This window comes from Sphaeramia orbicularis, chromosome 7 (genome assembly GCF_902148855.1).
Source record: "Sphaeramia orbicularis chromosome 7, fSphaOr1.1, whole genome shotgun sequence".
Classification (NCBI taxonomy): Eukaryota; Metazoa; Chordata; class Actinopteri; order Kurtiformes; family Apogonidae; genus Sphaeramia; species Sphaeramia orbicularis.
The window spans coordinates 10,737,487-10,763,217 of NC_043963.1; the positions used below are offsets into that span (position 1 = coordinate 10,737,487).

The 25,731-nt window shown below is 35.1% G+C and overlaps 1 protein-coding gene across 2 annotated transcripts in view; it reads right to left on the reverse strand.

Annotated features, from left to right (window-relative positions):
• Nucleotides 1–25,731, reverse strand: part of kazna (kazrin, periplakin interacting protein a) — an 814,799-nt gene that overhangs the window by 510,373 nt on the left and 278,695 nt on the right. For both annotated transcript variants that reach the window (XM_030138578.1, XM_030138577.1), the window contains exon 3: nt 1,900–2,092. In XM_030138578.1, the coding sequence (XP_029994438.1) occupies nt 1,900–2,092 (193 nt within the window). The remainder of the gene's footprint in view (nt 1–1,899; nt 2,093–25,731) is intronic.

A 25,731-nucleotide genomic window follows, 5' to 3' on the forward strand; every position in this document is an offset into this window, starting at 1 on the left:
CCCCCACACACATACCACCCCCCACCCCCACCCCTCCCTCTCTCTCTCTCTCTCTCTCTCTCTTAAAGGTTCAGGAGGTTAATTATTCAACATGAGAGGGGATTTGTGGGGGAAACTGAAAGTGAGTGGACACAAGCCAGTAGAAAACCCCTCACCTCTTTTGTTCAACTCATCCATTTGCTTTGTGATGATATAAAAAAAAATGCACTCAACTCATGATATATATATAAAAAAAATGCACTTATTCCCACATTCGGAGGCTTTTTTCAACTCATTTGCTTTGCCATGATATGTATATAAAAAAATGCACGTATTCCCACATTCAGAGACTTTTTTCAACTCATGATATATATATATAAAAAAATGCACTTATTCCCACAATCGGAGGCTTTTTTCAACTCATGACATATATGTAAAAAATGCACTTATTCCCACATTCAGAGGCTTTTTTCAACTCATGATATATATATAAAAAAATGCACATATTCCCACATTCGGAGGCTTTTTCCAACTCATGATATATATATAAAAAAATGCACATATTCCCACATTCAGAGGCTTTTTCCAACTCATGATATATATATATATAAAAAAATGCACATATTCCCATATTCGGAGGCTTTTTCCAACTCTTGATATATATATAAAAAAATGCACATATTCCCACATTCGGAGGCTTTTTTCAACTCATGATATATAAAAAAAATGCCCTTATTCCCACATTCGGAGGCTTTTTCCAACTCATGATATGTATATATAAAAAAAATGCACTCATTCCCACATTCGGAGGCTTTTTTCAACTCATTTGCTTTGCCATGATATGTATATAAAAAAATGCACGTATTCCCACATTCAGAGACTTTTTTCAACTCATGATATATATATATATATATATATATATATATATATATACATAAAATGCACATATTCCCACATTCGGAGGCTTTTTTCAACTCATGATATATATATAAAAAAATGCACTTATTCCCACATTCAGAGGCTTTTTTCAACTCATGATATATATATAAAAAAATGCACTTATTCCCACAATCGGAGGCTTTTTTCAACTCATGACATATATGTAAAAATGCACTTATTCCCACATTCAGAGGCTTTTTCCAACTCATGATATATATATAAAAAAATGCACATATTCCCACATTCAGAGGCTTTTTCCAACTCATGATATATATATAAAAAAAAATGCACATATTCCCATATTCGGAGGCTTTTTCCAACTCTTGATATATATATAAAAAAATGCACATATTCCCACATTCGGAGGCTTTTTTCAACTCATGATATATAAAAAAAATGCCCTTATTCCCACATTCGGAGGCTTTTTCCAACTCATGATATGTATATATAAAAAAAATGCACTCATTCCCACATTCTGAGGCTTTTTTCAACTCATGATATATAAAAAAAATGCCCTTATTCCCACATTCGGAGGCTTTTTCCAACTCATGATATATATATATATATATATATATATATATATATATATATATATATATATATATATATATAAATGCACATATTCCCACATTCGGAGGCTTTTTTCAACTCATGATATATATTAAAAAATGCACTTATTCCCACATTCAGAGGCTTTTTCCAACTCATGATATATATATATATATATATAAAAATGCACATATTCCCACATTCGGAGGCTGTTTTCAACTCATGATATATATATATATAAAATGCACTTATTCCCACAGACAGAGGCTTTTTTCAACTCATTTGCTTTGCCATGATAGATAAAAAAAAATGCACTTATTCCTACAGACATTTTCCAAGTTACATCTGCATCAACCTCATCTCCACATGTTGGCGGTTTTCTCAGCACACACACACAAACACACACACTCTCTCACTTTGCCACTTTCTTACCGTTGTGATTGTGCTGGAGGGTCTCGAGCGTGGCGGCGGCGGACGAGTCGGTGGCCCCCAGCTCGGCCAGTCTGCGGCTGGTGGCGCTCAGTTCTGACCGCAGGTTGGTCACCTCCTGGCTGGCCGACTGGATGGCCCCATCGATGCGCTGGGCCAACTGCTTGTTGTCATCCATCATTTTCAGGATTTTTGCCTGAGGAGGAGAAGGGTATCCAGACAAGGTGTCATGCTGATAAGTTGAACATTTCCAGTGAAGTCAAATATGTCCCCCAGATTAAAATCCTCTTCTTTCTGTCTTTTCCAGTTCCCTTTTTTTTAAGTGACAAAGCCAAGTTAAATCCTTAAAGCAGTTTGTCCTTTTCCTTTTGCCTTAAAAAAAAGAAGCAGCCGGCTCAGGGGAAATGTGGATCTGCAAGTGGGAGTGTGTGTATATATGTGTGTATATATGTGTGTGTATATGTGTGTATGTGTGGCGTGGGTATGTCAGGGGTGTGAGCTCGTGTGTGTGTGTCGGAGAGTTCGGTAACAGCATGAGTGAGTGTGTGTTGGAGAGCCAGCGCTGCTTCCTATGAAATGTGCTCCCTGCAGCTGACTGTTGAAAGGACACAGAGCATTGAGAGATGACAAGCACCTTTTTAAATGGACCGTACCATCTACGCAGGAAGCCGAGGGGGGGGTTCAAGCCAGAGCCAGAGCCAGACCAAATAAGCACATGGATGTCAGAGCTGCACGACACAACGCCGGCTGTCCCCACCAGATACTGCTGTTTGGTGTGTTTTTAGAATGAAATGACAAATTTCACTGAATCGCTGCTGAATTGGACGTCAGCATTGTTGTTTGTTGTTGTTGTTTTGTTTTTTTTTTCTTCTGTGTTTATGTGGGTTTTTACTGCATAAACTCCCTCTGTGGACTGGCGGACAAAAGGGAAGGAAATCATTAGTTTGACAAAGAAGCAGTTGTGAGGAGAAAACAATAATGGCTATGCAAACAAAGCACTTATCACAGCGAGATGTTCTTTCTGCAACACTAATGCCTTTTAAAAGCTCTGCAGCGACGTGCCCAACACGTGGAAGTTGTGGCAGGTAGAATGTTACGGCGTAGAGGAGTTGAAATAATGTCAGGGTTTAATGTTTATCTGATGTTTAAATACTAAAGGTGGTCAAATAAATATGGAAACAGATGCAAACTTAGACTGGATAAATGAAAACGAAACAAATAAAAAAGGACAGTGTTTTGTAGTTGGACGAGATTAATATGAAAAATTAAAAAAAACAGTTAGTCGAACCCAATTTTTTTATATTATTGATATTAACCCTTTCATGCATGAATTATGAGAGTCTTAATCAAGATTTTTTTTTTTTTTCCTCTGTGTTTTTATTCCTCTAAGCATTACAAATATAATGCAATTGAAGAAAATTTTATGAACCTATTTTGATGGAGTTGCAAAAATGTCCACTCAGCCGGACACCATGCATTTAATTTTTGAAGCAAACAAACATATTTACTGATATACTGTGTGAAAACCATGAAATAACATTTTAATGCAGCTAATCTGATGTCTCACATTTTAGTCATTACTCATTTTACAGAGATAACATGGGGAAAAAAAACTGTTAATTATAGTCTAATAATAACAAATTATTGATTTACACTCAAACATATTAGTGCAGATCAGGTTTATCAAGAACAGCAAAGTTACTGTAATGGTTTGAATTGCAGTGTATGGGATGATGCATGAGCGTGCACTGTGTCGGCTGATATGGAACTAAAGCAATAAAATCCATGAATATACAAGAGAACAGCCTTGAACAGCTGTCCACTGTAGTGACCACTATGCATGAAAGGGTTAAAAGATGGATTAAGTCATTAAGAACAACACTGAAGGTTGAGGTGTGAAATGCACAATCTGACTCTGGTTGAACCTGATTATTATAATAGACCTACACCGAAATGACACACCAATAAAAACACAAAATTAAGCTAAAAATGCATGTTTTAATTTCACTTATATATGTATTCATTCATTTGTTGTTGTTTTTTTGTTTTTTTTTTGCTTTTTTTAAATTAAGGACAAGGACAATGCGTTGCACGAAGATTACATGCAAACAATACTCAGTTTTCATTCAGAAAATCACAGTACTACAGATGTAAATGTGCAAAAAGAGCTGCAGCTTTTAGTGCTTTTGATACATTTTATAACTTAAATTAACTTGGTTTTAGTTGCTAATGTGCTGAGAGGTCTTCATGAGAAAGCCGATAGCCCAAATTTAAGACAAGGTACAATAAGGTAATATAAAATAAGATATACTTTGCTGATCTACCAAAGGGGAAATTCAAATGTACAGTAGCACAAGACAATAAACGTCAAATACAATAGAGAAACAAGTGGTTCCAAGCACAACAAACCCCACCCCTCGAACATATTGTAGCTTATTTTGGCATCGATCCAGCTGATGTCATCATGTCTATGCTTGTGCTGATGTCAGCATATCAGTTACATCTATATATGTGCAAAGTTTGAAGAAAATTGAAACAAAATCTATGTTTTTATAGACATGTGAAATTTTGCCCATTATAAGTAAATGGGAGAAGAAAAAATATTTTTAAAAATTCATAAAAATTTGAAACTTTGACCTATTTTTCCCTAAATGTAATCACATCTATTCTGGGTCACTGGCAATCTATACACCCAGTTTGGTATGAATTCAACTGATAGTTTTACTGCTACAGACATTTGAAATTCTGCCTATTATAAGTAAAGCTTTAAAAAAATTCATAAAAAATTTGAACTTTGACCAACTATTCCCAAAATGTAATGAGTTCTATTCTGGGTCACTGGCAATCTGTAAACCCAATTTGGTATGAATTCAACCAACACTTTTTCTCATCAACCCTGTAAAGCCTGAACCATTAAACCATTGACAGAAAATTCCAGTTCTTTGAAACCAGAGCCTTTATTGGTCCTTCTGAACAACCATAACATTTTTTTTTTTTTTTCAAATATCAATTTCCATGTATGAGTTTCAATTTTGTATCATATTTGATACGTCGGGTCTCAATGCTCAAATATTATTTTTGAACAAACAAAAACACAATATAACACAAACATGTCTAACAAATTGGTAATTTTTCAAAATTGCCAAAGTTCTTCCTCGTTCCTCATTAATGACAGTCTTGTAGTGTCACTGGAAAGGCCTCTGGTGAACAAATTCTTCCCCCTGGTGGATTATCTGTGTATTGCATGTATCTGATTGTATACATCAGGTTTTTCAAGACAAAAAATATCACACTGATCATGTAGAGGGCTTCAAAACTCATGTATCAAATGTGATACATTTGGCGTATAGGGTTAAATTAGAAAAGTGTGTTTTAATTTCAGTTATATATTTATGCATTCTTTTTTTTGTTTTTAATTAAGGACAAGGACAATGTGTTGCACTAAGATTTCATGTAAACAATATGCAGTTTTCATTCAGAAAATCACAATACGACAGATGTAAATGTGCAAAAGTGCATAGTAGTGCAAGTATCTATGAGAGTTGCAGCTTTTAGTGCTTTTCATGCAACATTTTATAACTTAAACTAACTTGGTTTTAGTTGCTAATGTGCCTCGATATATGTGCCAGGTTTGAAGTCAATTGAAACAAAGTGGATGTTTTTATAGACATGTAATTTCACCCATTAGAAGTAAATGGCAGAAGAAAAAATATTTTAAAAATTCATAAAAAATGTGAACTTTGACCTACCCTTCTGAAAATACAATGAGATTTATTCTGGGTCACTGGCAATCTATAATCCAAATTTGGTAGGAATTCAAAAATAGTTTGACTGATGGGGTGTTAACGAACAAACAAACCGAACCAAAAAAAATACCCCTTGCTTCCCCTTCAGGGGGCGGGATAATACAGAGAAGATTTAAATAAATAAATAAATAAATAAATAAATAAATAAATAAATAAATAAATGTTTGTTAAAGTGACTGAATGACATAAATAGTAACTAGTGGTTCCAGGTACAACAAACCCCGCCCCTCGCACATATTGTAGCTTATTTTGGCATCGATCCAGCTGATGTCATCACGTCTATGCATGTGCTGATGTCAGCATATCAGTTACATCTATATATGTGCAAAGTCTGAAGAAAACTGAAACAAAATCTATGTTTTTATAAGTAAATGGGAGAAAAAAAAAAAGATTTAAGAAATTCATAAAAATTGGAAACTTTTACCTATTTTTCCCTAAATGTAATCACATCTATTCTGGGTCACTGGCAATCTATAAACCTAATTTGATATGAATTCAATCAATAATTTTACTGCTAGAGTGTTAACAAACAAACAAACTGAACCAAAAACATTAACCTTTGCCTCCCCTTGGGGGTGGGGTGGGGTAATAATAATGGTAAATAAAGTAACGAGTGTGCAGTAGACAAATTTTTTATTAGTAGTACTTCATTTTACCAGGTAAAATCAATTGAGAACAGCTTCTCATTTGCAATGATGACCTGGCAAGAGGCCCCAACAGACAAAAACAAAGACAAAACAAAACAGAACAAAAGAAAAACTTACAAAACTAAACAGTATAGATTAATCCAAGACACACAACCAATGGTTTAGAGCTATTCTGTACTATTTTACTGTGTCCGTTCTCTATAGTGTTTCGTCTACTGTACTGAGTGAAGCTCTAAAAACCAGTCGACTGTAACGATCTCCAGCCAAAAATTGGACAAGGATTTAAGTCTTGTTTTTCTTTCGCAACCTTAAAAGTATGAGCAGAATGTGATTTTTTTTTTTTTTTCCTGATTTACTTTTATTCTAGAAGAGGGCAGAATGTTGCCCTCCCATCTTCTCCAGCTGGACTTCTTCGGTCTAATGGCCAATGAACTGAACCCATCTCTCTGAATTTACTACCAGACTCGTAACACATAAATATCTTTCATTCCGCCTTAAATCTACCCGTTGTCACGTCTGTTTCCGTCCTTCTGTCGGCTTTATACAGTCAAATACCAACCAGGAGCTCCAGTGACTGTCACCTGTTTACAGATAAGGATAATAACTCACTCTGAATGCAACATTTAATGTCTTGTTCTTCCTTTTTTGCGCTGCCGGAGAGAGGTGTTGTTAAAAGCATCTGCAGTCAGGTTTTGAACACTGTTGGTTTTATTGGAGGCGAAGCATCACCGGTAACAATACTATATTACTTCCAAATGCCAAATATGCCAAGGAAATCAAATTAGTGACAGATGGATACTGGAGGTTTATGGGACGGGAAAGTCTAGTGATAAATCTGAAGTCGCAAGAGGAAGAGGAAGGAGGAAAACAGAGATTTAAGGGTTTGGCATTTTCTGCTGTGATTATAGAGGTTTAATTATTAGAAGAATAAAAATAGGAGAGTGATTCATGAAAACAGTCTGATGCACCGCCTTATATGTTTATATGAGCAAGGTGGAACAAATAGGGGGGAAAAAGCATGAAAGCAGGTTAAATAGGATGGAAACTGCTTTTATAATCAGCCTCTTCAGTATAAAAACATGACAATATTTGGGCTTCGTTCAGATTGTCTACATATGTGTTTTTGGGCGTATCCAGATTGGATCAGATGGGTTTAGAAGGTCTGAATGAGGAGGAGGTCTGAATGACAAAAAAGAAGACAAAAGCGGAGGAGGAAGAGGGGCAGGAGGAGGAGAAGAAGAAGAACAAGGAGGAGGAGGAAGAAGGAGGAGAAGAAAGAGGAGGAGGACATGCAGAAGAACAAGAAGAAGGAGGAGAAGGAGGAAGGAGGAGAAGGAGAAGAAGAAGGAGATGCAGAAGAACAAGGAGGAGGAGAAGGAGGAAGGAGAAGAACAAGAAGGAGGAGAAGGAGGAAGGAGAAGAAGAAGGAGGAGATGCAGAAGAACAAGAAGAAGGAGGAAGGAGGAGGAGGAGAAGGAGAAGAAGAAGGAGATGCAGAAGAACAAGAAGAACAAGGAGGAGGAGAAGGAGGAAGGAGAAGAAGGAGGAGGAAGGAGGAGAAGAAGAACAAGAAGAAGGAGGAGAAGGAGGAAGGAGAAGGAGGAGGAGGAGAAGGAGGAGGAGGAAGGAGGAGAAGAAGAACAAGAAGAAGGAGGAGGAAAAGGAGGAGGAAGGAGGAGAAGAACAAGGAGGAGGAGGAGATGCAGAAGAACAAAAAGAAGGAGGAGAAGGAAGAAGGAGAAGAAGAACAAGAAGGGGGAGGAGGAGGAAGGAGAAGAAGAACAAGGAGGAGTAGGAAGGAGAAGAGAAACAGGAAGGAGGAGGAGGAGGAAGGAGAAGAAGAACAAGAAGAAGGAGGAGGAAGGAGAAGAGAAACAAGAAGGAGAAATGTAGGCAATTTATGGTGAAAATATTCAGTTAAACACAACGTTAATGGTCAAATTGACATAATGTTGTCATCTTACAGAAGTGACATGTTTAGAGTTTTTAAATTAAAATGATGTTTTTCTGTCACACCAAAATAAAAAAAAAATAAATGGTGAGAAAGTAATTTTATGATGAACTTAAATCATGTTATGGACGAAAATATCAGTGTATAAAGTCAGTAAAAAACACAGCACAGAGGTGAGGTAGGAGGTGAGTCCTGGGTGTAATTCTATTAAACAGAGCACCGTGGAGTTTTAGGTCACATGTGAGGTTCTCTGAAATGTGATTTCAATCGAGTTTTAACAGATGCATCTCTATCGGGCCTCGCAAATTGGATTTCAGAGTGGTTTAGCATCAGTCTCAATTCACACAAATCGCACAACAGTGATGTCAAACCCACAGTGGGGGGAGCCTTGAGAAGGATCCACACCGCGACCAACGAACGAATATGTCGTTCCACCGTGACGTCGACGTACAGCTGTGGATCTACACATGGAGTCTTGAACCGAGAGATGTTGACAACAACTCTTGTACCTTTTAAACTCATTTGAAGAATGTACACTGAAACCAACAGTTGGATTTACGCCAAAATGAACCGTCTGTTGGGACTTTGAGGGAAAAACTGTTGGAAACTGTAGGACAGGGGGGTCAAAGTTATTTAACCCATAAAGACCCAAACACCCACCGACGACAAAAAAACATCTACTGATCTAAACTGTTCAATACCTGTTGATCCTCTAACCTTATCAATACATGTAAATAATTGGTGTAACATACAGTTATTCATCTTTTCATGGTCATCAGATATGACCCATTTGGATGTTCAGAAGCTCCGTAGTTACCATGGAAACACTGTCATCTTCTACAACAACCAGTAAAACTAATGGAGTTGGATCAATGACAGTGGATGGACACACTGGGTTTATGTTCAGTTAATGATTGATTATTTTCTTTTTCTTCAGTTTTCTCTGTTTCTGTTCTAACACTGGTTTACAATTTTTTTGAAATGATCTGCCTCAGAGATTAAATGTGCTAAATGTTACGTATTTTAATAAGATTAATTGGAAAACAAATGACAAAAGTGCTGGTTTGCTGATGTTTTCAAGGTGTATGATAAAGTGTTATTACTCATATATACTGGTTTATGTACATGTATAAAACGGATTTATAAATGTTCCACTGATAGAACCTGTAAAGTGAATGTATTGTCATGTGCAGACAGTGTTTTGAAATAGATCTGGTAGCTCTGACACTAATATTCCTTTGGCGTTAAACCCATTTTGTCATTAATTCTCGAATTTCATATTTTGACCCAAAACTGTGTCATGGAAACTTCATCCAATCAGCATTTAGGACTGGATTTGTCTTTATCAGGGACTCACACGTGGTAAAATTTCACTATTTTTTTTTTATTCTGGAAGCATTTTAAATGTAGACTTCAACTTCAATCTGAGCTTTTATGATCATCTCCATCGTCAGTAAATTAACCCTTTCACGCATGAATTATGAGAACCTTAATCAAGACTTTTTTCCTGAGTGTTTTTATTCCTATTTATGCATGAAAAAAACAATGCAATTGATTTTTTTTTTTTTTTTTTTTTTTTTTATGAATCTATTTTTCATGTTTCGAGTTACAAAAATGCCCACTCAGCTGGACACCATGCGTTAAATTTTTGAAGCATAGACACATATATTTAATACCCATCATCATAAAGTGATATACTGTGTGAAAACTATGAAATAAAAACATTTTTAATGCAGCTAATCTGATGTTTTCTCACATTTTATCATACACTAATACTAGTTTTTACTAATTTCATGGAGATAATACATTAAAAAAAAAAAAATAAATAAAAAACTTTTTGTTTGAGAAAATTATGTTAACCCTTTCATGCACGAATTATGAGAACCTTAATCAAAATTTTTTTCCTGAGTGTTTTTATTCCTCTTTAGGCATGAAAAAAACAATGCGATTGAAAAATTTCTTCTGAAAAATAAATATAAATAAATAAAATAAAAATAATCAAAGAAAAAAAACCAAACATAAACTAGAAGCACTCGGAGAGCGCAGACCTCCGCCAAGGCTGATCAGTGGCCCCCCCTGTGGGCCCCCCCACCCCCGATCACCACCAAAATTTAATCATTTCTTCCCTATCCCATTTCCAACAAACCCTGAAAATTTCATCCAAATCTGTATATAACTTTTTGAGTTATGTTGCACACTAACAGACAAACAAACAAACCCTGGCAAAAACATAACCTCCTTGGCGGAGGTAAAAATAATAATAAAAAAACATTCTTATGAACCTATTTTTCATGAAGTTGCAAAAATGTCCATTCAACTGGACACCATGTGTTTAATTTTTGATGCACAGAAACATGTATTTACTGATAAACTGTGTGAAAACTGTGGGGAGGACTTATGATTCTGGGGCTTTATGCTCAGGAGAGATCTACATAATGTTACCAATTCATGTCAGAAAAGATATGTAGTGTCTTAAAACTTTAATAAAGATATATGTAAAAAAAACATCAACAACAACAAAAAAAAAAAAAAAATGAAAAGAACAGCAAAATCCATGAATATACAAGAGAACAGCTGTCGAATGGCTGTCCACCGTAGTGACCAGTATGCATGAAAGGGTTAAAGTAATGGTCTGAATATCAGTGCAGACGATGCATGAGCGTCCACTGTGTTGGATGATATCCTCTTAAGATCCGGTAAAGTGAAAATCTTTAGCTTTTTTACATTAAACAGTCATCTTGATTGGAAATTGCAAAATGCAAGTTTTTTCAGATACATTTTTAAAATTCCTTTCATTTATTTATTTTTTTAATGGAATGTCCTTTGCAATGAACAGCATTTTTTTTTTTTTTTTTATTAACCCTCTGTTACCCGGGGTGTGCTTTTTAGGCACACTTTGCACTTTGTTTTAAAAAACGTCATATTATTTTTCACAATTTAAATAAGGTTAGAATTCAAAAGTTGTTCATTTTGGCATGATGTTCAAAATTCTGGTCACCAACTAAAATGTGCACATTGTAAACAAAAAAAAATTACAAGACTAGCATCTGTCTCCCAAGTGTGCTTAAAACGCACTATTTCTTCCATTATAACCACTGTTTTTTTGATCTGTAAGCCATTAAGGCATAAATCCTGCTTTTACTGATATCTGGGCTTCATTTGAGAGGTGAGGGTCTAAATTAATTTATTAATGTTGTCAATGTTGCTGTTAATCATTGACATATGCCAGGCTGCAAAAATCAAATAATATGTAATCCAATTTTTATGTAGTATTTTGAAAAAAACATATTTTGTGTTTTTTGCATCAAAAAAATGTAGTGACATCATGATGAAAAGAGATCGTTTAAAAAGATTTTAAAAAATGTAAAATGAATGATTACACTGGTCAACAACAAATTTATTGTTTAAGTTTTTTGAGCTGATTCAGGATCATTTTGGTGTGCTGAATCCAAAAATCACATTAATTTTGCTCAATCAGGTCAACTTTCTGAACTATGCTACATATTGGCTTTTTAACATTTTTGCTTACATTTATGGGCATTTTCACATCATATGATACAAAATTCTTTCATATTTCTTGCAATAAACGAGTTCTGAAGATTTCACTTTTGCCAATTTATGATTAATGTTTTTTTTAATATTACAGGTGAATGAAATGGCTTCGACTAGAAGATCTTGCAAAAATAAGCCTGACGTATTCTGCTACATCTGCGGTGAATACACCATTGTACCTAACAGGAATCAAGTCACAAGTTTCATAAAGTGTGCTTACCAATCTTATTTTGGTAGTAATTGTTATCTTTTGTGAGAAGATCAAATTTTTCAAAATCAAATTAGCATACAAACCTGACCTGATTGAGAAAAACAGATGTCAGATTCTAATTCAGTTGAAAAAACCTAGACAACTTGCAAAAAACATTTTTTTGTAACCCAGTGTTATTTGATCTGTATGATGAGGGCTGACCTTGATTTACAAAAATAAAATCAAATTAGAGTAGAAAAATAAATCAATATATAATATTTAATAGTTTAATTTATAGGTGTGCATTTTACGCACACTTGGTGACAGATGCTAATATTTTTGAACATTTGACCTAGCGCCAAACATAATCATGCAAATTAACAAATGTTGGAGTTAATCATTGACATATGCCAGGATGAAAAAATCAAATAATATGTGATCCAACTTTTATGTAGTATTTTGAAAAAAACAAAAAAACATATTTTGTGTTTTTTGCATCAAAAAAATGTAGTGACATGACAAAAAGAGATCGTTTAAAAGGTAAAAAAAAATGTAAAATGAATGATTATTTGATATGTATGATGATTAGGGTTGACCTTGATTTACAAAAATAAAATCAAATTAGAGCAGAAAAATAAATCAATATATAATATTTAATAGTTTGATTTATAGGTGTGCATTTTACGCACACTTGGTGACAGATGCTAGTATTTTTGAACATTTGACCTAGCGCCAAAAATAATCATGCAAATTAACCAATGTTGGAGTTAATCATTGACAAATGCCAGGATGAAAAAATCAAATATGTGATCCACTTTTTATGTAATATATTGAAGAAAAAAAAAAAATTGTGTTTTTTGCATCCATAAAAAAAGGTTTGTTTACATTACAAACATGGCATTTAAAGGGTTAAAAAATGCGACAGTTATTGAGGATTTGTTATTTTTACTTACGGGTCAAGTTGATGAAATAGAAAAAAGTGTAAAAGAATAAAAAACAAATTGTATGAAATTTTTTTGACATTATTCCACATATTCCGCCTTAGTCCGCTTAGTAAGGGCCTTGTTGGACGGGATACCGGAGGGTTAAAACTGTCAAACTTTAGTCCCTACAGAGGACAAAAATGCATTGCTGGGTCTCAGGAGGACATGGAATTAAAACAACTAAACCCATGAATATAAAAGAGAACAGCTGGAGAATATCTGTCCACTATAGTGACCACTGTGCATGAAAGGGTTAAACATACAGAAATGCCGGATTTTCACAGAAAAAAACAAAACAAAATAAAGATAATATTTCAATAAATGGTGATAAATCACTTAAGAAAAGTTCAATATAGAGAAAAATTCATTTGGGAAATGACACAAAAGTAGCTCTGGGTCTTTATGGGTTAATTTCTTTTGCTCCGTTGGCCAGTTGAGCTGTCACTACTGATGCATGTCAAAAGAATTTCACCTGAGCTAAAGACAAGACTTTCAAATAACAGCATTTTAGCAGCAAAAAAAAAAGTCCCTGATAAGACGCCCTTTATCGAGCTCCTCAGGTTGAATCTGAAGGGTTTAATGTGTGTGTTGGATCACAGTTTGTGTGTGTGGAGCACATTCAGGGTTAGGAGTGATTGCTGACCTTATCTTTCTCACACAGTTGACATTCTGATATTCATCCCTGACTCCGGGCCTCGTCCCTAATGTGAACAAGTGTGTTTATTAAAGTTTGTTTGGCAGCGGTGGACTCAGTAAATGTTACGGCCCTGTACGATGTGTTTTGTATGATGTTAGTTTGGCTTTAGGGAAGGTAACGCATTTTTCTTTTGGGTTTCCAGCTGAAAAAAATGTGGGGAACGTTTGCATCGATATATATCACTAGCGCGTTGACCCGTGGGGATCCGCAGTAGCTATCCGTCTTCCTGAATGAGAAATCTGTCTGGAATAGCAGAGCTTGAATCCAAATATGAAGGCGGGGCTAACAGGCGCCGAGTAAACCAATCACAGATAAGACGGATGGGACGCTTTTGTTAAAGAAACTTAAAGGGGGTAGGACTGGATAAGCAGTGGCTTCTTCCTACTCCCTTTCAGGTACAACAGTTGTTCTTTTTTTTTTTATTTGATTTTTTGTATATTGTTTATTGTTATTTTTCTATTGTTTGATTTTTTTTATTAGTGTATTATTTATTATTATTTCTATTTTTATTTTGTTTTGTATTATGTCTGTGTCTGAAATAAACTAACCTAACCTAACCTAAAGGGCTCATATTTATCTAAACCCACTTTTATTAGTCTTTCGTACCTTTATTTGTGTATTTGGACCTCTATTATGAGATCCAGATCTTCTAATTACCAGATAGCAGGTCTTATGTTTTTCCTCCACTGAGTGTAATGTCCTACCAGAGGCACTAATACGTACCTATTGCAGCACACTTTAAGAACAGGGATGTAACAATATGAAAATTTCATATCATGGTTATTGTGACCAAAATTATCAGGGTTATCATTATTATCGCGGTATTGTTGAAATTGTGCTCAGAATGTTCAAAAAGTACTAATACACAACCTGAAATAATTTAACCAAGTTGTATTTTTAAAAAAAAAAACAAACAAATAAAATAATCGGCACAATGTACTTTCTGTTGGCAGAAACATTCAAGTGTTAACCCTTAGTGGTCTGAGCCTATTTTATCCGTTTTTTAGTAATTTTGATTTTGCCTTTATATACTATATAAACAAAGGTTTATTATACCCATGTTTGATATCTTTTTTTTTCAGCACGACTTCATCTATCTCATCTGCCTATTTTTTTTTTTTTTTTTTTTTTTAATTTTAACCTACTATAAAAACATAAAAGGCCAGAAAACACAAAAAAAATATATAAAATCTGATTTGAAAAATGTATATAATTTCTTACATAAATAACACACAGATGCTTAACAAACCTTTTCAAAGACTTTAAAAGTGAATATTGGTTCCAAATATTAGGTATAGAAAATCAAAATTGTAATAAATTAAAATTATACTCAAATATTTGACATAAAAGCAGATCTTTACATAGGGTTTTTTCCCCTAAAAGTGCAGTAATCAAACACGGTTATCGTGATAATTAGAATTTAAACGGTAATACTAACCGTCTGCAATTTTACCGCGATTTATCGTTATACCGGTAATCGTTACATCCCTATTTAAGAACTGACCAATATCCTGCACACACACAAACAAACACAAACTTCACATACATTTACAAGCAACAATAACAGACAAGTACAACAACAAGTATTGGGACACAACATGTCTACAGCTGTAAGATGTCCTGTTCATGCTGATTTAAAGGGCTCATATTTATCTAAACCCACTTTTATTAGTCTTTCGTACCTTTATTTGTGTATTTGGACCTCTATTATGAGATCCAGATCTTCTAATTACCAGATAGCAGGTCTTACGTTTTTCCTCCACTGAGTGTAATGTCCTACCAGAGGCACTAATACGTACCTATTGCAGCACACTTTAAGAACAGGGATGTAACAATATGAAAATTTCATATCACGGTTATTGTGACCAAAATTATCAGGGTTATCATTATTATCGCGGTATTGTTGAAATTGTGCTCAGAAAGTTCAAAAAGTACTAATACACAACCTGAAATAATTTAACCAAGTTGTATTTTGAAAAAAACAAAAAAACAAATAAAAAAAAAACATTCAAGTATTAAGCCTTAGGGGTCTGAGCCTATTTTGGCCATTTTTCAGTACTTTTGATTTTGCCTTTATATACTATATGAAGAAATGTCTACTATACCCATGTTTGATATCTTTTTTTCAACACAACTTCATCTATATCATCTGCCTATTATTTTTTTCATTTTAACCTACTATAAAAACAAGAAAAGCCAGAAAACACACACAAAAAAAATAAATAAATAAAATCCAATTTGAAAAATGAATATAATTTATTGCATAAATAACAAAGAGCTCGCCCAACCAGTCCACATGTGTTTGTGGATTTGGAGAAGGCGTTCGACCGTGTCCCTTGTGGTATCCTGGGGGGGTGCTTCAGGAGTATGGGGTCCGGGGCCCTTTGCTAAGGGCAGTCTGGTCCCTCTATGACCGCAGCAGGAGCCTGGTTCGCATTACCGGCAGTAAGTCAGACCTGTTCCAGGTGCATGTTGGACTCCGGCAGGGCTGCCCTTTGTCACTGGTTCTGTTTATAATTTTTATGGACAGAATTTCTAGGCGCAGCCAGGGGCCGGAGGGGGTCCGGTTTGGGGACCACAGGATTTCATCTCTGCTTTTCGCAGATGACGTTGTCCTGTTGGCCTCATCAAACCTGGACCTTCAGCGTGCCCTGGAGCGGTTTGCAGCCGAGTGTGAAGTGAGCGGGATGAGGATCAGCACCTCCAAATCTGAGGCCATGGTTCTCGACCGGAAAAAGGTGGTTTGCCCTCTCCGGGTCGGTGGAGAGTCTTTGCCCCAAGTGGAGGAGTTTAAGTATCTTGGGGTCTTGTTCACGAGTGAGGGAAGGATGGAGTGTGAGATTGACAGACGGATCGGTGCAGCGTCTGCAGTGATGCAGTCGCTGTACCGGTCTGTTGTGGTGAAGAAGGAGCTGAGCCGAGAGGCGAAGCTCTCGATTTACCGGTCAGTCTACGTTCCTACCCTCACCTATGGTCATGAGCTTTGGGTCATGACCGAAAGGACAAGATCCCGGATACAAGCGGTCGAAATGAGTTTCCTCCACAGGGTGGCTGGATGCACCCTTAGGGATAGGGTGAGGAGCTCAGCCACCAGGGAGGAGCTCGGAGTAGAGCCGCTGCTCCTCCACATCGAGAGGGGCCAGCTGAGGTGGCTCGGGCATCTGTTTCGGATGCCTCCTGGACGCCTCCCTGGGGAGGTGTTCCGGGCATGTACCGCCGGGAGGAGACCTCGGGGAAGACCCAGGACACGTTGGAGAGACTATGTCTCTCGGCTGGCCTGGGAACGCCTTGGGGTCCCCCCAGAAGAGCTGGAGGAGGAGTCTGGGGAGAGGGAAGTCTGGGCATCCCTGCTTAGACTGTTACCCCCGCGACCTGGCCCCGGATAAAGCCGAAGAGAATGGATGGATGGATAACACAAAGATGCTTAACAAACCTTTTGAAAGACTTTAAAAGCGAATATTGGTTCCAAATATTAGGTTTAGAAAATCAAAATTGTAATAAATTAAAACTATACTCAAATATTTGACATAAAAGCATAACTTTACATAGGTTTTTCCCATAAAAGTGTAGTAATCAAACACGGTTATCATGATAATTAGAATTTAAACGGTAATACAGTACTAACTGTCTGCAATTTTACCACCGTTTATCGTTATACCAGTAATCGTTACATCCCCATTTAAGAACTGACCAATATCCTGCACACACACGAACAAACACAAACTTCACATACGTGTACAGGCAACAACAACAGATGCTAATTTAGTATTTTTGCAATAAGTGTGAAAACGCCTTCATGGTAGATACACAATATGGACAGAAGTATTGGGACACATCATGTCTACAGCTGTAACATGTCCTGTTCATGCTGATTTAAAGGGCTCGTATTTCTCTAAACCCACTTTTATTAGTCTTTGGTTCATTTATTTGTGTATTTGGACCCAAATAGTTCATAAAGTTTGAATTTGAACCCTCAAGGTTCTGCAAAGCTATCTTTATATTCATTTGGGCAAAAATCAAGTGGATTTCTACAACCTGTTTTAATTCCTTCTTAATTTGTTACGTCTACAACTAGCTACGTCACGACATTTGCACATATAAGGTCAAGACTTTCAACGAACATTTTCTATGAGTACGACATAATTGTTGGTTGTAGCCCATACTGAAAATATGCCCAAACTCGGAGCCGATTACCTAAAATGTTCAGTTGTTGGTTGAATGGGACAGAGCAGCACAACCAACAACTTGGAGGGGGTGGGGCCTGAAGTGGCTTATGTGCATTTAAAGGGCCAGCGCTCCAAACCACCTTTCTGGTGTCATTACTCAGAAATAGGGTTGAAGATGGACCTGTGGAGTTGAATGAATGAAGAATTCAGACCCAAGCAGAGCATTTACAGTTTATGGAGACCACAGGGAAATGTTGGAAAATGCATAATTCCATTTTTTTTTTAACCCTTTCATGCATAGAGGTCACTACAGTGGACAGCTGATGAAAGGGGTTTTCTTGTATATTCATGGATTTGTTATTTTGTGCATCATCCCATACACTGCAATTCATACCATTACTGTAACTTTACTGTTCTAGATAAACCTGATCTGCATAACATGTTTGAGTGTGGAAAAAAAAAAAGCTAATTGTTACTAGACTGAAATAAACAGTTTTGTTTTGTTTGTTTTTTTAAACAAAAGTTGCTTGTTTGTTTGTTTTTTTTGCATGTTATCCCCATGAAGGTATGTTAAAATGTGAGAAAACATCAGATTAGCAGCATTAAAAATGTTTTTATGTCATAGTTTTCACACAGTGTATCAAGGTTATAATAGTTTTGGATTTTTTGTTATAGTTTAGTTTTATTTAGTTTTGACTTTTTTTTTTCTCTAATTCAGTTAGTTTTAATTAGTTTTTAGAGCAGGTTTGATAGTTTTTATTAGTTTTTGTTATTTTCTAAATGCTTAGTTTTAGTTTGTTTTATATCTTTTCTCTTCTCCGTCATATTCAAATAAATCCCAGACAGGACTGTTGCTTTCTACGAACTTTAGTCCTTATGTTTCCAGGTAGAGTGGGGACAAGAAGACGACTCTAAACCACAAGTGACGAGAAGTGACAGACCGTTAAATATCATATGGTGCCACTAGCTAAAATTGCTTGAGGGAAATAAATTGATTTCATATCAATCCAACATTGACAAAGACGAAAACTAAGGGAATTTTATCCATAATTTTTATCCGTTTTAGTTAGTTTTGTAAACACACATAACAGTTTCAGTTAGTTGTCATTTTTTCTTTGAATTATAGTTTTTATTTATTTCAGTTAACGCAAATGTTTTTTCGATTCTAGTTTTCGTCATTTCGTTAGTTTTCGTTAATGATAATAACCTTGTGTGTATCAGTGTATATATATATCAGTGTATCAGTAAATACATGTTTCTTTGCTTCTGAAATTAAACGCATGTTGTCCAGCTGAGTGGACTTTTTTGTAATTCCATGAAAAATAGGTTAATAAAAAAAATTAATTCCATTGTTTTTTTTGGGTTTTTTTCATGCCTAAAGAGGAATAAAAACACTCCAGAAAAAAAGTCTTGATTAAGGCTCTCATAATTCATGCTTGAAAGGGTTAAAAAGCGAAATATCACTCCTTTAAGAATACAGGGTGTAATCTGTAATTCAATCCTTATTTTTGAATCAAGCAAACAACCGACAACAGTTGGAAAGAGATTCGCGGACTTGGAACTGACTTTGACTCACGACAAAAAGAAGTCGGTGCATATGTCGCATTGCGAAACACCCGCCCCCCAGACTTGCGATTGGTCGGTATAGAATAGAATGTGCATATTTCACAGCAATCGGCTCAATTCCAGACTGTTTTCTCGGTATTGAATACACTGAAAAAAAACAGATGGCTGAACCAAAGACTAATAAAAGTGGATTTAGCAAAACATGACCCCTTTAAATTCCGCGTACACTCAAAAAAATAATTAAGCCAAAAATGTTGACTTTATGTATTTTAATTACATGTAAATTTTCCATGTAATTTTATTACATAAGTTTAATGTAAAGAGTTGCATTTAATACAATGTTTTTTCTATCATATTGAGTCAATATGAATAAATTAAATACCTTCAGTCAGATTTGCTTTAGTTAATGCAAACTTTTACATAAACTGTGTTTGACTGTGACGCTCAGCCTTTTTATGTGATCTAGTAAATAAAGTTTACTTTATTTGTTTAGATTCACTTTATACTAAGCATATTCACATTATGTTTGACTTTTTCGGATAAATAAACTTTAAATTTCAGATATTTCAGTTACATTTTACTTTAAAATATTACTTCATGTTTATTAGAGCCAAGAATCATTTTTTTGAGTGTAGTTACCGATATCTACCGACGCCGAACGGTTGATGACATCACACAAATCCAATATGATCACTCGGAAATCAAAGTGTTGACAGTCCTTCATTAAATCTGATTAGAGGAAGAAATGCGATCGGGCTGTCGTCTCAACAAAGCCGCAGTTATCCTCAGCGCACACATTCTAATTCAACAACACACTGTGACTCAGAATGTGATGACGGGTGCTTATGTTACCATGGAGACGTCACTGTCAATCAAATGTGATTCAACCTCAATCAAACAGATGAAAGAGAAAGTGAGAAACGGACGAGTTAATTCCACCTCCGAAGTACAATATGCGAATCTGTTGTGTTTTTTTTTTTTTTTTTTTTTTTACTAACATTACTTTTGATCAGTGCTGACCGTGCACATATTTTCGCTGATGTGCGTAGATATGCGTTTCTTTGTGAGACTTAAATGGGAAAATGGGCTCTGCTTTCATTTCTGTGGGATAAAACTAACAGCTGGTAAGATTAGCATAGCAAAGCACAAGTAGAAATATCCAGCCTGGGTCTGTCCACAGGCACAGGAATCCAACTACCAGCACCATTTTGCAAAATTATGATTATATCTTTAGTTGTTTAAAGCCTAAAAACTGCAGATATTGTAAAAACAAGTTTTGGATTATTACTTGGCAGTGAAAGAAGTCCCTGGAGTCCTGTGGTGTTTCCCCAACAGCCAAGAAAAGAGGCCAAAAAACAGCAAGAAACCACATTTTCCTCTCCAAAGTGTTGGACTATTAATTCAATTACACACAAATATTTACGGATGTACAAAAATCCGAGCACACGTTTTTAAACTGTAGGAGAATTTACTCAAGATTTTTTTTTTTTTTTTTTTTTTCTCTCCACAAATTCAAACAGAATGTTGTATTTTCCAAGTAAAGAAAAAGAAGCGATCTAATTAAAGTTGTGTCTGAGCAGGAGCCAAGATAAGAACAGCAACAAATGACGATGAAACTGAAGCAGATGTACAGGTCTGTTTGACTCAATTTGTCAAATTAACAAACTCTTTTTTTTTTCTAACATGAAAGAACAATATCTACTACTAAATGGAACGTTATGTATGATTCACAGTGGAAAAAGTACACATACTTATATATACTGAACAACAAAAGAAACGCAAGTATGTTTCGGTATTGGTTTATATGGGAGTTTTATTATGAATATTGGTTTCATATGAGATATTTATATCCAGCTGTGAAATTTACAGTGGGTCTCTCTTGCTGTCCTTGTAGCACTGAGTTGACAGTCACGGAGATGGGCCAAGCGAATATGGCGATCCTGATTACGGGTGGTCACACGTGGTCTTCCGGATCTTGGTCTGTACCAAGTGGTCCCTGTGTTACGGAATCGTGTCCTCAGCCTACTGATGGTGGACTCGTGCACTTGCGGACGTCTGGCAACGTTGCGAGCCGTTAAACCAGCATCAAGCATACCAATGGCGCGTTCTCTCAGATTATCGTTTTATCGATTATCGTTGTTTTTTCTCAGCAGGCACTACGTCAGTTGTTTTGAAACCAAACATATATTGATGTCATAATCATACCTAACACTATTATCCATACCTTTTCAGAAACTTTTGCCCATATGAGTAATCAGGAAAGCAAACGTCAAAGAGTGTGTGATCTGCTGAATGCACTCGTCACACCAAAGGAGATTTCAAAAATAGTTGGAGTGTCCATAAAGACTGTTTATAATGGAAAGAAGAGAATGACTATGAGCAAAACTATTACCAGAAAGTCTGGAAGATACTATTAAAGAAGAATAGGAGAAGTTGTCACCCGAATATTTGAGGAACACTTGCGCAAGTTTCAGGAAGCGTGTGAAGGCAGTTATTGAGAAAGAAGGAGGACACATAGAATAAAAACATTTTCTGTTGTGTCAATTTTCTTGTGGCAAATAAATTCTCATGACTTTCAATAAACTAATTGGTCATACACTGTCTTTCAATCCCTGCCTCAAAATATTGTAAATTTTGCTTCCCCACCCTGTAGGAGCTGACACAGAAGTTCCTCTGGGTCTTTGTGGGTTCCAGTGTCTTCACAGGTTTCCGTTCTCATGTTCCCAGCCAGTTGGTATCAGCCTCTAACCTCGGAGCTGCAGAGGACGTTCGGACACTAACGTCTCTAATTGTTGGTTCAGTTGTTGTGCTCGGGGCTCTGGGAGGTGTGGAATCCGCTCCAGTTTTCCCAGCTCCTTCTGCACGTCTCCGCTCTAATCCCACATTGGGGCTGTCAAAGCCGTACAGCTCTGTTGTTATTACTACCTGAGGTGATGTGACCTTCGACCCCGGCCCATCCTGCATGTGGTAAACACCGATCAGCCACAAGTCAGAGGAGAAAACAGCTGCCGTGGACCACGACCCAAGTGTTAGCGTAGCCTCGGGCAACTACTGAGCAGCTACTGAGCATGTGCGCACTGCAAAAATCTAAATCTTACCAAGTGTATTTTTCTCATTTCTACTTAAAATATGTCATCACACTTAAAATAAGACGTAATCACCTGAAGAGGAACTTTTCAGTGAGATGTAAGAACTTATATAATGCTTAGTTGTTCAACTGGCAGATTTTGTTTTGCTTAATTCAAGATTTTTTTTTTTTTTTTTTTGCTTAACCTTCTAAAACCCAGCTATAGGTTGTCTATCCATATTTGTGGACAAGAGTTTCACATCTTTATACCAAAAAAAAGGAAAAGAAAACTGTCCACCACAAAGGACATTCCATAAAAATGTAAAAAACTGCATCTGAAAAAACTGTTGCATCATGATGTTTCCAATATAGGTATTTATTTAATAGAAAAACAAAAAAAGCTTTTACTTTGCTGACATTTACTGGGTCTTAGGAGGTTAATTCAAGAATTTTTTGCTTAAAGATTTTTTTTTTTTTTTTTTTGCTTAATTCAAAATTTGTCTGTTGCTTAATTCAAGATTTTTTTTGCTTAATTCAAGATTTTCGTTTGCACAGTTCAAGATTTTATTTTGTTTAAGATTTTTTTGTGCATAATTCAAGATTTTTTTTTTTTTGCTTAATTCAAGATTGTTTTGCTCAATTCAAGATCTTTTGCTTAATTCAAGATTTTTTTGATAAATTCAGTTTTTTTTTGCTTAACTCAAGATTTATTTATTTTTTGCTTAATTCAAGATTTTTTTAATCTTAATTCAAGATTTTTTTGCTAAATTCAAGATTTTTTTTTTCTGCTTAATTCAAGATTTTTTTCACTTAGTTCAAGATTTTCTTTTGTTTAATTTAAGATTTTTTTTTTTCCTAATTCAAGATTTTTTAAATTTTTTTTTTTTTGCTTAATTCAAGATTTTTTTTGCTTAATTCGAGATTGTTTTTGCTTAATTTGAGATTGTTTTGCTCAATTCAAGATTTTTTTTGCTTAATTCAAGTTTTGTTTCTACATTCAAGATTTTTTTTTTGCTTAACTCAACTTTTTTTTTTTTTTGCTTAATTCAAGATTTTTTTTGTTTAATTCAAGATTTTTTTTCTACTTAATTCAAGATTTTTTTTTTTTTTTTTTTTTTTTGCTTAATTGAAGCAAAAAAAAGTATGATGACATATTTTGAGTTGAAATAAGAAAAATACACTTGGTAAGATTTAGATTTTTTACAGTGTGGGCCAAATCCTGAGGCTTGTACTGAAGTCTCAAACTAAACTTCTGTTCTGACTGCCCGCCACAGGAGAGAGGAAACAACACACACTTACACACACACGCATGCATGCGCACACACACACTTACACACACACACACACACACACACACACACACACACACACTGAAGCGACTCATCCATCTGCACAGACACAAGTCCCCCCTCCCACTCAGTAAATGAACATCATGTTGTTATTTATAGACGACCCTGCTGAAGCATATGATATATTAGTCACAGAGGAGGACACACACACACACACACACACACATATATAGATTGACACATATCACACACACCAGGGGGCTAATAATCGCCGCCGTTGCTCGATGTTTGCGAATGATGAAATGTGTCAGGCGTCAGAAAAGTCTGTTGGATGTTTCTGATCATTGAAATTCTGAGGCGCGTTGATGATGCACAGCGTTTACATTCACCAGAATTATGTCCTGCAGATAAAAGTGTGTCCAGTGGGGAATAATCCACATAAACGATTACATTCATTAAAAGCAAATTAAACAGGTTAATACTGTGACCTAAAATATATCACCAAGACAATTAAATACAGACTTTTTATACCGATGACAGAAAGAGGGATTTTTTTTCCTTTTTTGGCCAATGATGTCAAACAATAGATTCGATTAGTTTAGATTACTTCAAATTAGATTAGTTTAGATTAGATTAGTTCAGATTAGATTAGTTTAAATTAGATTAGATCAGATTAGATTAGTTTAGATTATATTAGATTAGTTCATATTAGATTAGTTTAGATTAGATTAGAATAGTTCAAATTAGATTAGGTTAGATTAGTTCAGATTAGATTAGATTAGATTAGTTCAGATTAGATTAGTTTGGATTAGATTAGTTTAGATTAGTTCAGATTAGATTACATTATATTACATTTGGTTAGTTTAGATTACATTACATTAGATTAGATTATTTTAGATGAGATAAAATTAGTTTAGATTAGTTTAGATTAGATTAGATAAATTTGGATTGGTTTAGATTAGTTGAGTTTAGATTGGAGTAGTTTAGAATAGTTTAGTTTAGATTACATTAGACTAGATTAGTTTAGATTAGATGAGTTTAGATTAGATTAGTTAAGATTAGATTAGTGTAGATTAGTTTAGATTACTTTAGATTAGGTTAGTGTAGATTAGTTTAGATTAGATGAGTTTGGATTGGTTTAGATTAGATGAGTGTACTGTAGATGAGTTTAGATTAGATTATTTTAGATTAGATTAGATTAGATTAGATTGGATTAGATTAGACTGAACTTTATTGATCCATTGGGCAGAGCCCTCAGGGAATTAAAGTTCCACCAAATGTACACGCATATAAGAAATATTACAAAATAAAAAGAAAGAAAATCGTAATAACAATAGCTATAAAAATTGAAGTGAAAAACAGGCAACTACATATTACAAAGTACTCGTAGAGGTTAATAATAAAGCATTAATAATATTTTTTGAAAAATGTTGTGTGTATTTATATATAGTTTAATGGGAATAATTATCTCCCATTAAACCTTAAGGAAATGTTGATGTTTATAAACTATATGGACAAAAGTATTGGGACACATCATGTCTACAGCTGTAAAATGTCCTGTTCATGATAATTGGAGATAAAAAAAAAAAAAAACATCACTATTTCCTTAAAATTTAATGGGAGATTTTTCTTTCAAAGTGAGATGTGAAGAAAGTAGATGGTTAGTTGTGGTAGAAAATTACTATTTACAGTCAGAGCAGAAAAAATATCTTTAAACATTTAGAGGGAAAACATTTACAATCACAGTCATGGAAAAAACTAAACAAAAAACAAAATTAATGTGGAGAGAAATGAAGTAAAAAAAAAAATCACCTCTGAGGCATTTTTGGAAGCGAATTTTTAAACAATTTAAACCAAACGAACCAGTGCAATGATATTTATTCCAATATAAAACTATTATGACATTATTGTTTTGTATCCC